At 36.0% G+C, this 16,451-nt stretch overlaps 1 protein-coding gene across 9 annotated transcripts in view; it reads right to left on the minus strand.

The window, feature by feature from the left end:
- Positions 1-1,119: 1,119 nt before the first annotated feature.
- The window catches only part of LOC120322710 (gephyrin-like), a 212,622-nt gene continuing 197,290 nt past the window's right edge, over positions 1,120-16,451 (minus strand). For 2 of the 9 annotated variants that reach the window (XM_039378733.1, XM_039378728.1), the window contains 2 exons: positions 3,257-3,313; positions 1,120-1,271 (listed from right to left, as the gene is read on the minus strand). In XM_039378733.1, the coding sequence (XP_039234667.1) occupies positions 1,176-1,271; positions 3,257-3,313 (153 nt within the window). In that variant the 3' untranslated portion in view covers positions 1,120-1,175. The remainder of the gene's footprint in view (positions 1,272-3,256; positions 3,314-16,451) is intronic. The other 7 variants (XM_039378730.1, XM_039378732.1, XM_039378729.1 and 4 more) reach the window with 6 other exon arrangements.

Here is a 16,451-nt window from a genome sequence, read left to right on the forward strand (position 1 = left end):
GAAACTGCAAAATATTAGCAGTTCAATTTCCTTGTATTTGACCTGCAAAAGATTATAAACTCAAGAACTTGTATTTGACAATAAGCAGTAATCATCTTTATGTCAGATACATAGCTGGATAAGCAAAAGCACCCAAAGGGGTAAAAATTATCAAATTGTTATCATTACCAAAATTATCTTGCACTGTATAACCTTAGTGGATTATGCATTAGAATGATAGTGCTGAGAATGACAACAATCACAGTGTATGGAAGACAAACAGGACATGAATCCAAAGAAATTATTCAGAGAACCTTCAGTGAATGGATGTGCAAAGGGATAAAGGGTTACTAAGTTTCACATCTACTATGCTAAAAGTGTCATATTTTCCTAATTTTCATTATACACAAAATTATGTGGCTTAAAGTCACTTCCATAGAACTGCTGATCTTAATTTATGAGTTGAACTACTAAACATGAGGTACTGCTGTCTGTAGTGTTACACTGGATTTAACTTGCCTTATTAAATATTTGTGAAAAATGTGCAACTTTATAGGGGTGTCATGACATACACTAGATTCTAATTATTTTTCACATTTTTTTTCATTAAGGAGTAAATGTAATGCATAGGAAATATGCTGCAGAATTTTATGCATTAGTCTGCTAAAAAAAACAAGCAACAGAATTTTCACAGCTTTCATTCAGCCAAATATTAACCTAACCCAAAAAGACTGAAGCTAAAGACAGAGGTACATGTGAACCTATACGCTTTTGGGTTACCTTATATTAACCACAGTTTTTGGTTCAGGTAGGACTATCAAACCCTGGCAGAAGAATTATCCTTTTAATTAAGGACATCTGTTTTATTTATTGCTAAGTTTAATATTCAGGAAACTTTTAAATATGCAACTTTGATTTTGGAAGTTTTAGATACGCAACTTTGATTTTGGAAAGGGATTTTTTTTTTAGTTTCTGTGAAGCCAAGCAGTTTGATTAGCATTGATTAAAATGCAGTAGGATGTCTTTTTAAACAAGCTGTCAATTAGGTCAGGTTTCTCATACACATTAAAATGAAGCCCCCGCTAGAAAAGAAAGAAAACACAAAGGGAGAAAGAGAAGGAGAAAGGAAAAAGATGGGGATGAGAGGACAAACCAATCAGATTTGGTGTTACCAGCCAGCAGAAGTTTTAAAAAAATCAGATGACCGAGTGAAATCGTACATTTACTCGGAGAGAGCATCCTTTGACATTGCCTTCTAGGTGATCTCTGAGCTCCTTCCGCTTTCGACGGAGCTACATGTAAACATCAGGAAATGAATTGAAAAAGCAACCTGTTCTCATAATCATTTTTTTTTCTTCATTTTTATTTTGTTCTTTTTTTTTGTGTTTTATTTTGTTTTCAATAAATCATAGCTTAACGCATTTCTCACTGCCTCTGCCAAAACATTTCAAGACATCAAAGTGCTTTGAACAACATGGACACACAAGCTCAGTAAACTTGGAATCTGGAAGCAAGACATCTTTGCCTAACATGGCTCTTTCCCACTACAGGAAAAAAAAATTGAAAAATCAAGAGAACTATCATTCTAAAGCTACTGAATTTCTGCTACACTGTTTATTATGTACATATTTATTTATTTCCTTGTTTATTGGTAAGGCTGTGTCTAGAATTTATTTCCATAAAGAATAATTTTTAGAGGTAAATTTTCATGTTTGGGAACCTCAACTAGGATTTCCCATTTTCTATAAGGAAGATTTTTGTGTCTAAATATGTATTTTGGGTCATATAATTAAATCTTAGGCAATCCGATACAGAAATATTCATCCAAAATTAGGTATCATTAGGTGTCCATAAAAATAATAGGTGAAACCCACCACATAAATAAGCTACATCTTCTGCATATATACATGCATTACGAATCTAGAATTGTATGTGATGACCCAAGCCTTAAGACGCACAGGTCACTGTAGTTACATACACAATTTTCAAAAACAGCATAGAAACAGTGCTGTCTTTTATTTTCCTCTATGTGAATTCAGTGGTCTGAATGTCTGCCACTGAAAGAGTGCCTCATTCATGTACAGTGCTCTTCTCATCTACACCGTAATTAAAACCTCTTCCCAAATCACAAGACGAAAAGATAAAGCCTCACAGACAGTGAGGAATGCTACAGATGCCTCTAGCTAGAACCTGTATAAACAAGTAACAACTGCCTTCTTTTTCTATGTTGAGATCAATTTAAGTGGTGGCATTACTGGAAAATGTACATAATTAATCTTTTCCCTCCCCTTCTTTGTGCTCAGTGAAACAACATTTTCACAAAGAGCAGCTGTAGAACAGTGTTAGAGAACAGAGAGGATGGCTTGTCCTGGAACAAAGGCAATACATTCATATACAAAACCAAAACCAAAACAGAGGTAAAAAACCAAGAAGGTAGAAAAGGCAAGGAGAATGCACAAGAAAAAAACAAATTAGTGCTTGAGAAAGTGCTAAAAGGAAATAAAGTGGGGAAAAGTGAAAAATTGGATAGTTGAAAGAGACGCAACTCTTGAAAAGGAACCTAAACAAAATGGCTTGGACTGCATATGATCAGCATCTTGGTTCCAAACCATTTATCAGGGTGTAACATGGTGGGTACTGGTTTAGATATCTGCCTGTTCTGTTAAGCAATCTAAATATTTGGGCATGTTTATACAAACACCAAAAGGCAGAAGATACTAATTATCAGCAAAACAGTGGCTCCATTCATAGACTCTTGTGAATCTCTCATTTCATCTTTACTTACTCTGGTATTTTTTTCTTATTTAAAGGCTACATATATATGAAATATTCAACTATCTTGTAATGGTGTTTTGCAGAATTAAATGCAAAAAGCGTCAACACTATAAAAGTTTAATTATGTTTGAAGATGGGAAGCAGTAGTTTGAAGATGAGTAAGCCACTTCTCCACGTAACAGGCAACAAACAACAGAGATCAGAGAAGTGGTTTAATCATGATCACCAAATTACAGGCACTTCAAGAGAGTTGTTACTATCTCTTATTTGTAGTGACATCCAAAGCTACCTAACTGGCAGCCTGCCTTCAGTAGGTTGTTCTATGTGTAGCACAGAAACAAACAAAATGTGACCCAACAGCAATAAGAATACTGAAATAAAAATGATGGGATGGTGAGAAATGGAAAAGTCCCTTCCCTCCCTCCCCTCACCTCCCCCTTCAAAAGGAAAAGTGTAGGCTATAGAAGAAAACTTGCAAAATAAATGTTAGAAACATATTTACTTTGAGGGATCCAACTCTACTAGCAACTCCTTTGCTTTCATCCGGCCGTCTAATTTGCTACAATGGGGGAAGATGGGTAAAAAAGACAGAAGAATAAAGAAAAAGTGAACTTAAAAAAATTTCCACACAATCAGTTAGCAGTACATGCAAGACATCAATTTGACTCTCTGAGACACCTCTAGAGGACAAAGACACAGACTCTTAACTTCTGAAATAAATGATGCTTTATCATGGCATTTTAAACTTGCTTTGTTGATCATTTTTATCTCAATATATTACCAATCCGGCACACACGTTGCATGCTAAATTCACTAACATTTTGGAAAGAATACATGTTACTTATCTGATTTGAATACTAAGAATAATGAAGTTCTTAAACTCTCACTGAAGAAAAAGCACCCTATACCTTCTACAAATCATATGATCAGCGTATGCTATAACTGGGAGCCTGCAAGTATCATGACTGATACTTGACAGAATGCAATACAGATTCCTACTGACCCAGGTCTAGAGATTTTAGCCACTGCTGTCAAGATTCCCAGTTAAAAATTATGCTGCCCAACCAGAAAATTTTAATGCCAGACCAACATTAGATTTTTATTTTAAATATTAAAATATACCACATATATAATCTCCAACATCTTCTACCTGATTACTTTTCCTTTATTATATACATTTTTTCCTATATGATTCAGAGTATGGAAGAAACAAATCAGGTAGCTTCTCAAAAGGATTCATATTTTTAGAAGCATAAAACACTCATTTACAGCAAAAGTTCTTTTCAGAATTGCTGAATCTGGTAAACAAATGTCTTTTACTGATAAATTGAATTTGTGTCATCTGAAATAGAGAAGACGACAATAAAAATTACTTTAGCAATATCCTTCTAGTCTGAGTCAAGACTGAATTGAAAGTTTTTATTATTTGATGGTTGTTTCATAGCCTAAGTAAAACAAAATCCCACACAAGTGAGGTGAACCCTTTCAAACCACACTAATTGTCTTTTCTTTAAGAAATCTCATCAAGGAAGCCAAAGACTGAATGAACCACGGAAATTCAATGATGCTTTATGCTCTCTGGAGGACACTAGCAGAGGCACAAGTTAAATTGTCCTGTTTCTTTTTACCTGAGCCATGTAAAATGGAGAAATTCTTACTCAAAACTCAGTCAACAGAATGTTTTTTTTTTTAACTTGCATTTGATTCTCAAAAAAACAATGCAACTAAACAATATATTAACAATTTAAGTATTTAGTTCTGATAGGGTGTCCATTAGAAAAATACACTGGAAATACTTATGTTAATCGTTGCTTTCCTTCCCTGGTCTTATGGCATTAAAATAGCATCTGATTTAAACTCTCAAGTGAAACACCCACATTACTGTTATCATGGGACTCCAAGGAAATCTCCAATCAATTCTAATATACTAAGAAGAAACTGTCATTCTTAAATAAAATATGTCTCCTTCAGAAGACAAATTCAATTAAAATATATGCAGTTATAACCTAGTTGCTATATATTTCCTAACTGAGGAAAAGAAAAGGAAATCTCAATTGGGAAAAAAAGATCCTTATCTGAAAAGAAAACATCAGGATCTAGAGCAAAGATACTTTCCCCAATATCCTGGTTGAGATACTACCACTTCCAGGTAATAAGACATAATCTACTAGAACCCTAATACATCTTACTAATTTGAAACTTTTTTCAAAAATAATATATTTAGTTTTGTTTTGAAAAATGAGAAAGAGAAAAAAAAAAAATGCTTATGATCTCACATGGAATGCTTATAATCTCACATGGAACTAGATCATTAAGAAAAATGTTACATAACACAGAAACCCGAGGAAAAGTTCTAAGTGGCAACAATATGCATTACACTTCAGGGAAAACGTTTTTCTTGAATTACTCACCAATATGGGTATTGTGGCTGCTCAAGTTGTGGTGAAGGTTTAGGATTCAATCAGAAATGAGATTGGAGATACTACAGGTGCATATAACTGATATTACTTACTCTTTCTTTCTTCAAAATATATATAGAAATACATAAACAATGTGTACACTACAAGTAACGAAGTTACAAATGCTTGGACATATGAATTACAAGGAGATAGCCTAAGGTCAACTCTTGTTTTGCATCCATGGTACTGTTAATATACATGAAAATGTGTTTTCTACAGGAATCTTGCAAAGTACAACTCAAGGGATGAATCAGTGTTATATGAATATTGGACAAACTATACTACATATGTCCTAGGAATTAAATAGCGTACTATCAGGAAGGCAAGTGACAGTAGGAATAAAAAAAATACATTTTTTTTACTCGGCAAATACCACAGAAAGGAATTCAGGTATATTCTTATCTTTCTCCGGTAAACTCCTGTATGATGATCTAGAATTTGACAGATAAAGTACTAATTCAGAAAATGGCATGGATTATACACTCCTTGTTTTTCAGAAACTCACTTAGACACAAGAACCCCATCACAGATGAACACTTGTAGTTATAAAAGATTACGATGAAAGGTGTGTAAGTGTTCTAAATCAAAAGTATCTATACCATAACACAAGCTAAATAAGTGGATTAAGAGATGAGGCAGGAGCAACACCAAGTAGTTATTGGCAAAATGTTACCTGAAAGACATGAAGGTTTGAGAACACTGAAGGTGGCGAATTAAGATACTCAATGTAATGAAGAAAGAAAGGTGCTGTGTAGGCAACATTCCAGGAAACTAGCAAGGTATAATGCACTGACAGTTAAGATAAATGCATTATATTTACATCCCTTTCTTATTACAAGGCACTACTAGTAGGATTTAATAGCTAAAGATTAGCCACAGGTGTCCCTATCCTGACACCTGAAGAACAAGGTGGAGTTACAGTTGGAGCAGAATGAGATAGGAAGACAGTGGAAGAAAACTAAGGAAGCAGGGAAAACAGAACCAAATAGTTAGCAAAGAGGAATGCTCAAATATACTTAATGAACTTGTTAGAAGATGAGGGAACAGAAAATGTTTTCTAAGCAGAAGTCTTGCATATGGTTTCATTATTATTCCTCTACCTTCTACCTAATAGAGCACATGAGAAACGTACCTGTTAATCTTCATCCTAGATTTTACTTCAGAAAAAAGAATTTAAAATACCTAACCTTAAATACATATCTAGACCAGCAGTTATACTTGTCATTAAGGAAGAACAGCTCTGAACAACTAGCTAATCTGAGACTCTGCCTTTTGTTGGATTATTTAAAGGAAGAGTTCCACAATAGGAGAAACAGCCTCAAATATTTAGCACTATCCATCTTAAACTCCTTCCCCTTTCTGATAATATACTCTGTGTGGGCTACTCTAAAGTTTCCCTACTTACACTCTGACAAAGAAATTGGAATGTTGCCAGACCTAAAGCTTTCAGAAATGTGTTTTCCCATCCACATTCACCAAAAAGCCAAACTTCTGTCAGACTTTTCTTCGAAATCCTGGCCAATGCATGCATTGTTCATAATGAGAAAAACTTTTTGATATGATCAATTTACTTAATTCTGAAATTGAATAAATGCAACACTCACAATGTAAACTCTTTACAGCAGTAGTTTAAAAAGATGTCAAGTACCTCATTCAATGGTTTGGGCATGCAATATTGGAATCACAATAATCAAGAGATCAGCATCCAAAACAAGTTCAGATTATTTGCTGTTCTCCCACTTGATTACTACACAGAGATCAACGATGAACAGTGAGTAAAGACAAAATATAGAAGAAAAACAAGGACATGAGATTCCAGTCCAGGTTAAAGAGATATTCTGTGAAAGGTAGGTGGATGTATAAAAGCAAAAACAAAGAGTTTAATATATTTTTAATGTTGCAGCAAATCAATTTCTTTCAACTTAAAAATGCATTATGCATAACTTTTACATTCATGTATGAAAAATAGACTTGCACTTGAAAGTATTTTTACTTCTGCACTTTTAGGTCAGACAAACACCAATTAGAAGGGGCTTCCTAAATAAGCAGGGAGTATTTTCAAACAAAGGAAATACAGGCTCCTATAAAAGAGACATATATTCTCAATCAATAAACATATTCCTGCCTGTGCATTATACTGCAGTATGGCATAAAAGTTTTATTATGGTTGCTGCACTTCCTAGATAATGGTAAATCTACAAAAGCATAATGTATGTGAATGCTAATGAATGCCAATAAAACATCATTATCATACCATCACAAATTTTGCTCACACTGCCTATATTGTTTTTTTAAATGGGCACTACTCCTCACACTGTTCCATGTGCAGATAAGGGAATAAACACAGTGCAGGTGGAACAATGAATGGTAGAAAGTAATGTAATTTTGTTGCAGTATTGAAGTATCATCACTAGATCAAATGCTTTGTTAACACATATAGTGGCAAAGATAATGTAACCATGTCCTTATACAAAAGGCTTGGTAATACACTGGTTATTTTACACCAACATGTGGCAGCCTAGTTCTTCAAAAATATCTAGTGACTTAAGTGAAATTTAATGGTCAGAAATCAAATCTAAAAGTTGGTAGATAAAATGCACAGCCAGGGAAAGACAAATACAAACATTATGTAGTATGTCTCTATTTGTAGTTTGCAACCGGGCTTGTCTATCTCTCATTGGCCCCTTTAGCCACCAGCGCGCGCCTGTAGCAAATATGGGTAGAGTCCTTCTCAAATCTTCGTTGGTGAAGCCCAGCCATGATGATGATCTGTATTGACTTCATGTCCTAAGACTCATTTAAACTGGAGATCTGGGCATATGAGAGCTGGGTCCTCACTTCCATTATGCAGTTAACAGTTGCACAACCCTCTTGTCACACAGCTGAAGGTTCGCAAACCCTTCTACCAGCTCAAGGCTGCCTTCCTCCCAGTTCTTCCTGACCACAGCCCTTTCTTTTCTCATAATGCTATTGCTGCCTCCTGGATCCAAGCTACCTCCTACTTCAAACCTCTCTAAGCCCTGCAGCCTCATCACTCAAGAGCCACAAATACTGCTTTGCTTTGTTTTAGACCTTTACCACACAACCTTTACATTCAATTTCACATCAATTCAATACTTTAAATTATTGCATTTCAGAACTGCTTGAACATTTTTTCACTGTCTGCTGGCACATTTTGTTCCCCCATTTATTCTCTTGCTTTCCCCACAAAGGAAAGCAGAATTTGCACCTCATGCTCCTAGTAGACCTTTTCAAAACCCAAACACCTGTTGCATATATCAGAAATCTGTCTTGGCAAGCAGGAATAAGGTCATATTTAAGAAAAAAATAAAGATATGTTAAGTCCTAGGTGGTGAAGTTTTGTATTGTTTTTGCATACCTTTCCCAAACTGACAATTCACTTCTGAGTGTGCTGCTATTTTGCCTTGTTGTCCTAAGCTGAAGTTCTAAAAGCTGCAGCACATACAGAGCTATAGCACATCTAGTGGAGGACAGAGTCCTTTAAACATTTTTAGACATTAAGCTAACTCCTATCAGAGATACCTTGGTGGTCACGGTGAAAACTGTTGCACCAATGAAGTCACTTAGAAGTGACCTGATGGTGTGACAGGCAGGTTATAAATCAAATCAGCTCTCTGGTAGGGTTATAAAGCAAATATTTGCTCTCTTTGAGCACTTCTAGTAGCAAAATTAAGGGAGTGGTGTTCGCACTGGGGCTCAGTGTAACAAGGAAGATCTCATCTTTCTGACAACATCTGGGCCAGTGGGACTTTAAAGGGAAGAGTAAACCTGTTTGAGGATAAGTGCATTTAAGATTTGTTCTCAAATATCTGTTACAGCCTGTACTTTTGACTAGACAGGGCTGTGTTTAGAAAATCTGTATAAAGCTTCTTGTCCCATGTATTTCCTCACATTTACGTGTCCTGAGGAGGTCAACTGTAAAAGAGGAGCGGAAGGGTTGGTAAGGATACTGGAAAAGGGTGTAGCCACTAAAGCCATAGGAAACAATTAAAGCAGTGAGAAGACCTTGGAAGACGAAGTTAAGGTAGAAAGATCTGGGATTCAATTCACTTTGCAGAAGCTTAAAACAATTTGACCTTTAAGTGGCTAACTACTAGCAATAACCTGGGAAGTGACTAAGGTCACTTTGTCCATACTGACAGTGCTGTTGAGTGAAACCATTGTCCAAGGAGGCTGCCTAGAAAACTTAATAAAGCAAACCAAGTGTTGCAAAGAACTTGGAGTTGCCAAACTCCTTGCTCAAAGGCACTCCTCACATTTTGTAAAAGTATTTATAAAAGAAAAAAGTAGTCTTAAAAAATAAACTGCAATGAATGGCGCGAATTTGAAAATAGGCAACAGCTGTTTTGAAATCTTGCCAAACCTGCCACTGTTTCTTACAGAATAAATCTACTGCAGGGTAATCAAGTGGGAGGCCCCATTTCCAACACAGTCATTGAAGAGAAATATGTTTCAAATGTAAGCGCTTTGAATGACTCACTTTCAGGACCCTATTTGTCATAGACTTTTTCCATAAATACATTCCTATAGTCTCCAGTATTGCTAGTTTAAATAAAAACCTACATACTGAAATGTATGCAGGTTTTAGTAAATGTAAATATCAATAAATGCCTACAGAAATTCTTGTCCTGTAATACCCAATGATAGTGCGAAAGGGATCAGAAATAGAAAGAACACTTCCATTCCTTTCAAACAAGTAAACATACTGTTGAAACCTAATTGAAGAAATCAAATTCTACCCTATTCATAAATGCCCCTTTTAAAGAGATTATACGTATTTTGCCTTTTAAAATTAAACTAAATGGGTAAGGAAAATAGAGCCAATTAATTTCAGATATTAAAGATAATTTTAAGTGGAATAAAAATGGGGATTCATTTGGATCGTTGCCATCACCAATAATCATCAGAACACATTCTAACACCAAATCTTGAGGCATCAGTGAATAGAATAATATCTTCATGGTCATACAATTTTGAACTTGTATTTTAACATGTCATCAGAGTTTTGTCATAATTTGTGCTGCTACAGTTTATTAATTTTTCAAAGGCAGAAATTTAGAAAAAAATTAAATACTATTTTCTTACATAATCTCTTCAAGAAACAAACAGAATGAGTTTGCTCAACTAGTTGCCAATGTTCAAAATAGGACAATTCCCTGAAGCACTCTAGTGCCTTCTCCCTTTTCCTGTTGTAGAAAATTAAAACAGGAAGAACAATCTTTGATTAATATTTTACTAAACAAAAAGTGACACAACTAAATAAAAATTTTCTCAAACACAGGCAGTGCACTTGGCACATGCTAAATACTCTTTGCAGATCCAGGATACAGAATTGGATAAGCATTGACCTAAGCCTTACATGGTTTTAATTACAAAATAAAGGGCTTCTAACTTCCATTGTGAGAAAGGAGGTAATTAGAGTGGTAAGCAGACAAAGAAGTTGAATTTAACAGGGTGAACTGTATTAACAAATTTAGAATGGTCGTTTATGAGAAGGCTGGACAAGTGATTGCGACAAATGTTCTTTTGATTCTAAAAACCTTTACCTTTTCCATCACATTTTTCTCTCATTTCTTAGCACTGTTTATTGATGCTTAGTGATCGTTACAATTTAACAGGACTATTTAATGGAATGGACTTGGTACGCTAGGGATTACAATAATGCTTTCAAAGCTTTCCAGATAACTTTATTTCATCTAATTGCTTAATTGTTCACTTCAGGTACTCTAAACTGTCATCTATTGCACTTAGAACAGATAGAGTAGGACCACACCAAAGAAATATAGCAGCATTAACTTAGTGCATGCATCTTCCTCTGGTATGGTTACACAGTAGACTGTAAACATGTGCACAGATTTTTTTTTTTAAAACAATCATCCTGAGGAATAGCGAGGCACAGATTGAGGTAGAAGCGAGAACATTAGGCCACATACCAAGTTCTCCTTTTTCAGCCAGGAAATAAGGCACAGGAACTTGGCAGAAGAACGTTAAAGAGAAAGCATCTTGTCCATTTTTCTAAAAACCTTGTGGGGAAACACTTGCTAAATATAGCTACGGTACAAAAACTTGGATAATCAAGATGATGTAAGTATCTTCTTGACAAATGAAACTCTCAAATGCTGCTAGCAATTACTCAGGCTAAGTCCTAAAAGAAAATGCCTTGCCTTGTCTATCTTGGGTAAAAAAAAAAGATGAATGACTATATTCACACTTGATGCATTGCTGTATCGACCTATAGATGCAAGGGTAACATGATTCTGAGAACTAGCTTCTGTAAAAGTGAAAGCTTACCTGCTTCGGTAAAAAAGACACCAGAAATGAGAACTTGATATGAAAGACTTATTACAAAAAAAATTCTCAAAATTGAGATAAGGTTTATATTTCCTGTGCCTTGTAGAAGGTACATTGTAAGTGCCAGGCAAAACCAGATGATGACACACACATATTCTAGAGTAAATGGTCTATATGAGCCTTGCATTGGGCTCAATCTGGTTTTAGATAAACAATTTTTGGATAAACTTTTTTTTTAGATAAGCTGGCTTTTTGGAGAGTTGCTTTTCTTACCACATCAGATCAAGAATGACTTCACATACTGTAATGAAATTGCCCGATTGCTTGACTACATGAAGATAGACTTGCTCTGAAAGAGGAAGTATTTTTAATATGGATTCAATAAATCCAAAGTGAACAGGTACCCAATTCAAACAAGACTGATCTTGAAAAATACATTTTTCTGTATCGAGATAAAAGTTTTATCCACCAAGGGCAACAAATGACCACCTTTCATCAGCCTTTTTCAAAAGTACCACTCTGACTTTAGTTCACAGCACTTTATGCAGCTTCTGGGGATACCCCATCAGTAAGAGAAGACAACCTAAAATGGTTTATGGAGCAAAATAAAGAACTGAGCCACTGTGAGATAATGTTGGAACAATAAAAAGCAGGTTTAGATAAAGAGAACACAGTACAGGAAGAAAATCTAACATATTCAAGAGGTGCGGCCAGATGGAGAGACAAATACCCTCTTAGCTGTCAGCTCCTAAAGAGTATAAAAGGTAGATTCAACACTGACTTAATGGATACTGGCTAAGAAGGATGCTAGAGAAGCTGTGAAGAACGTTGTAGCTGGTGCCGCATGTCCTCTCCATCATTTCGGGCAATCCAGACCAGACCAGGTGGGTACACACTTATGGACACTGGACAGACCACTGAATGTATGTATTTTTGTGCTCTTGAGTACATATATATGAAAGGGTGAACGAAATCCTTTTTAAAATACATCACCTATCTCTCCTATAATAGCTTGCACTGAACTCTGCTACAGCATCATTAAATTATTTGCTCTAATAAGAAAGAAACAACTAGAAAAAGATTGTTGTTTATCCTTACAGGTACATTTTTAAAATTTCTGATTATTTCATCAAAAAAGAACACAGCAGTAAGTGATGTGGATTATTTATTATGTCAATAGTCAGTGAAGAAACAGAAGCAAGCCTTCCCGTACCTGAGTTATTGATTAAGATCAGGCTAATGTATGAATGGACTAAGACACTAAAGAAGAAGAGCAGAAGAAAACCAAATTCCTACAAACAGAACATATGACTATATGAAAATTCAGCCTATAAGATGCATAGTTTTACTCTCGAAATTGTTCTCCATAAACAAGATTAAGTCAATTGGCCTAGGTAACAGGAACTAATATCCCCAATGAAAAAAGAATGAATGGAGATGGGAAGTCAATATTCCTCCTCCAAGAGGCCAACTCCAAAAGGCATCAAAATGATCACCAAGTGCCAACAAACTCAACAAGCATTGGTGAAAGACCAGAACTAGATATATTGAAAATGGAGCTTGAAACAATTCTGTAGAGGTGCAGTCACAGTAATTTCTAATTGAAGACACTGGATGAAAGACACATATAACTACATTGCTGTTGTGAAAAAGCCAAAATCATCAAACAAACCCCAAACCCCTCATCTTGCATTATATCAGAATTCAAACCAGAGATTTGCTTTGGATAGGAACTGAAAAGGTGTAGGTAAGGAAACTAATGTGGGAAGGATGCACATCTTTTTTTTAAGGAAATGACAAACTGAAGTTATGAGAATTTGAAAAAAACACTTGGCCTTTGGAGACAGTGTAGTAAGAAATGAAAACTCTTGATCCCAAGACTAATTGAAACAAACATTTCAAGGAGGAACTGACAAGTTGATGCAGCGTAAGTATACACGCAATGCATGTGTGAGCCAGGATGTATGTACTGAAAGATTATTCTCTTCTGAAGGGATACACATGCAGAATAGCTACAATGTGAAAAAAATAATTTTTTCCATGGAAAGCCTGAGAAACTTTTTTCTGACATGTTTGGAAGTTTCACTGGGCTCAGGAAAAGAATGAAGTTCCGTAGCTTAATAAAATACCAACCGATTACTAAGAAAGAGAAATATAGGGATATTTTGCACATTAGAGCTTCTTTGTATGATTCAATATATAATAGGTGCGAAAAGTAGCTCATTCTATGAATACAAGAATTGTTCTGGAACTTCTGGATCTGATGCCAGTTCCCAACTACTCTAACATCCTTCTTTAGTTCTGTTATAAGCATTTCTTCAGCATGAGTAAGGGAAGGGAACTAGATTTTGGCACTGCTATACTATTTATCAATATTATTATTATCAATATTACTACTTTAATCAATAAATATAGCACTACTTGAAGCACAGATATTCAATAAATAAAGTCAAGTCAAATAAGTACTTCCACTGAAACTCAATGTTCAGCTTGCACTTGATCCCAGTCTTGATTCTTCCTCTCCAGAGACTTCTTGACAGGTCTATTTTGGTACAAACAAAAAAACCTTAAAAGCCTACCCCTGTAGTTTTGACCTTCCTACAAAGTGAATCTTTGATTTTAGAGAGGATTTCAGTAACTTTGCTTTTATTATTTATGATGTTTTTTTGATAACCCAAGCACACCAAGCAGCTTCTTAGTTACAATGTCTCACTTTTGAAGCTGAAGCAGGTTGTTAACTAACAACCAGGGTTTGTAACCAAAATGTAAACTAAAAATAATACCTGCTAGGGCTCAATTATCCACATGTTTGGCCAGGACAATACACTCTAAACAATAAGGGGAAAAGGTAGTGATTATATGAAAATATGCTAGTATCTTAATGAGTAATTGATTTGAAAACCACTGCTGCACTGTATTGAGAAGAACCCAGGGGGATATAGTAGTTAAGTAGCATTAGTAAGCAGGATTCCGCATCTTGAGGCAACTCTGGCTACTTTCTGCTCCCATATACATTCTCTCAGCATCTCTTTTTACTAAATATAATTTTCTGTAATCCTGGAATGTGCATTAAAAACATTTCAGAGAAAATTAAATGCAGAAATAATCATGAAAACATCAGAATTTTTAGCAGGATCAAGTAACTATCTATGCCTGTGTGTATTTTTACAAGAAAAACCAAGAAACGCTTGCAGTGCTTGGGGTGTGATTTATTCTATGTAGATGATCCTAACAATTTAAAACATCCTTTGCACTTTCCTATGGTCCTCAACCATATCACAGATAAAGAGCTGTGCTAAAGCACTTGCTACTTACCCGAGCAAGAAAAAACTTCAGCACATGCAAACTTAATAAAAAGGAAACAAACTTCACCTGGAAATTTAGTGTTTGTGTTCCAACTTTAAAATACATTCACATACTTGCCCTATTGCTCTCACCTTGATGATCACCTTAAGAAGAAATAGTAAGAATCAAGATGAAAAAAAAATATGCACTCAAATGTATGAAAAACGTCTACACTATGGATAAAACTACAGCTTGCCAAAACATGTCTTGAACAGCTTCTTATTATTAACTAAGAATTTCTGATAAGCATCCCGATCTTTCTTCTACTGAAAAATACTGAATATTTCTACTGAAAAAATAGTAACAATAATTGACAAAACCACCTTCCCAACTCCACCTGCTCTCATCTGCTAATTTCAACAGAGCAGCTGTACATTGGAAGTCAAACACTAGACTGAAAACATAAATCATAATTAGGTTTAATATAAATCCATAGCTCATTTGACTGTGTGGATGTCAATGTACACATTCAAACATTAAATCTGTGGCTCATGACAGGTGTTCTAAGCATCATCTTTTATTGGAAGGAAGCATAAGAAATGACTAAAATAATAAAATATTTTTTGTCACTGAAATAACTCTCATCAGCCTTTTATTTTTTTAAAAAAAGTTTAATGTATTTTTTCTAGGCTATCTCATTTCAGAAATTCTCTGCAACTGAAACATGTACATAAATTGCAAGTATCATTGAGAATATTAGGTCTTTAGGTGAATGTCAACTTCTCAATGATAAAGACAACAGTTCTTCAAAGGAGACACTAAGCTACAGAAAGTGATCAACTAGCAGAATTAAATGCACTGTGCTACAAAGAAGGTGTGGATGGCTGGAGCGGTGGACAGATGAGATGACCTGTGACTGGAGTGCTCTGTTGGATGGTTTCAGGCTCTTCAGGAGGGATAGGCAGGGCAGAAGAGGTGGAGGGGTGGCACTGTATGTAATAGAAGGGATAGAATCTAGGGAGCTCACAGTTGGCAATGGCACAGTTGCCACTGAGAGCCTCTGGGTAAGAATCAAAGGGCAAACAAATGATGTGGATGTCACTGTGGGAGTCTGCTATAGACCTCCCAGCCACAGAAAGGCACGTGGGGGCCCTGGTCAATGGCAAGTTGAATGTGAGTCAGCAGTGCCCTGGCAGCCAGGAGGGCCAACCCTGTCCTGGGGGGCATCAGGCAAAGCATCACCAGCCGGTCAACAGAGGGGATTATCCTGCTCTGCTCTGCACTGGTGCGGCCTCACCTTGAATATTGTGTGCAGTTTGGGGCACCACAATATAAGGAAGACATTAAGCTGTTAGAGAGTGTCCAAAGGAGGGCAATGAAGATGGTGAAGGGTCTGGAGGGGAAGCTGTAAGGAGGGGCTGAGGTCACTTGGTCTGTTCAGCCTGGAGAGGCTGAGGTCACTTGGTCTGTTCAGCCTCAGGCACTCAGCAATAGGACAAGGGGGCACGGGCTTAAACTCCGCCAGGGGAAATTTAAGTTGGATATCAGGAGAAAATTCTTTACAGAGAGAGTGATCAGGCATTGGAATGGGCTGCCCAGAGAGGTGGTGGATTCACCATCCCTGGAGATTTTTAAACACAG

This window comes from Pipra filicauda, unplaced genomic scaffold (genome assembly GCF_003945595.2).
Source record: "Pipra filicauda isolate LSUMZ 115617 unplaced genomic scaffold, ASM394559v2 scaffold145_size1923396_pilon, whole genome shotgun sequence".
Classification (NCBI taxonomy): Eukaryota; Metazoa; Chordata; class Aves; order Passeriformes; family Pipridae; genus Pipra; species Pipra filicauda.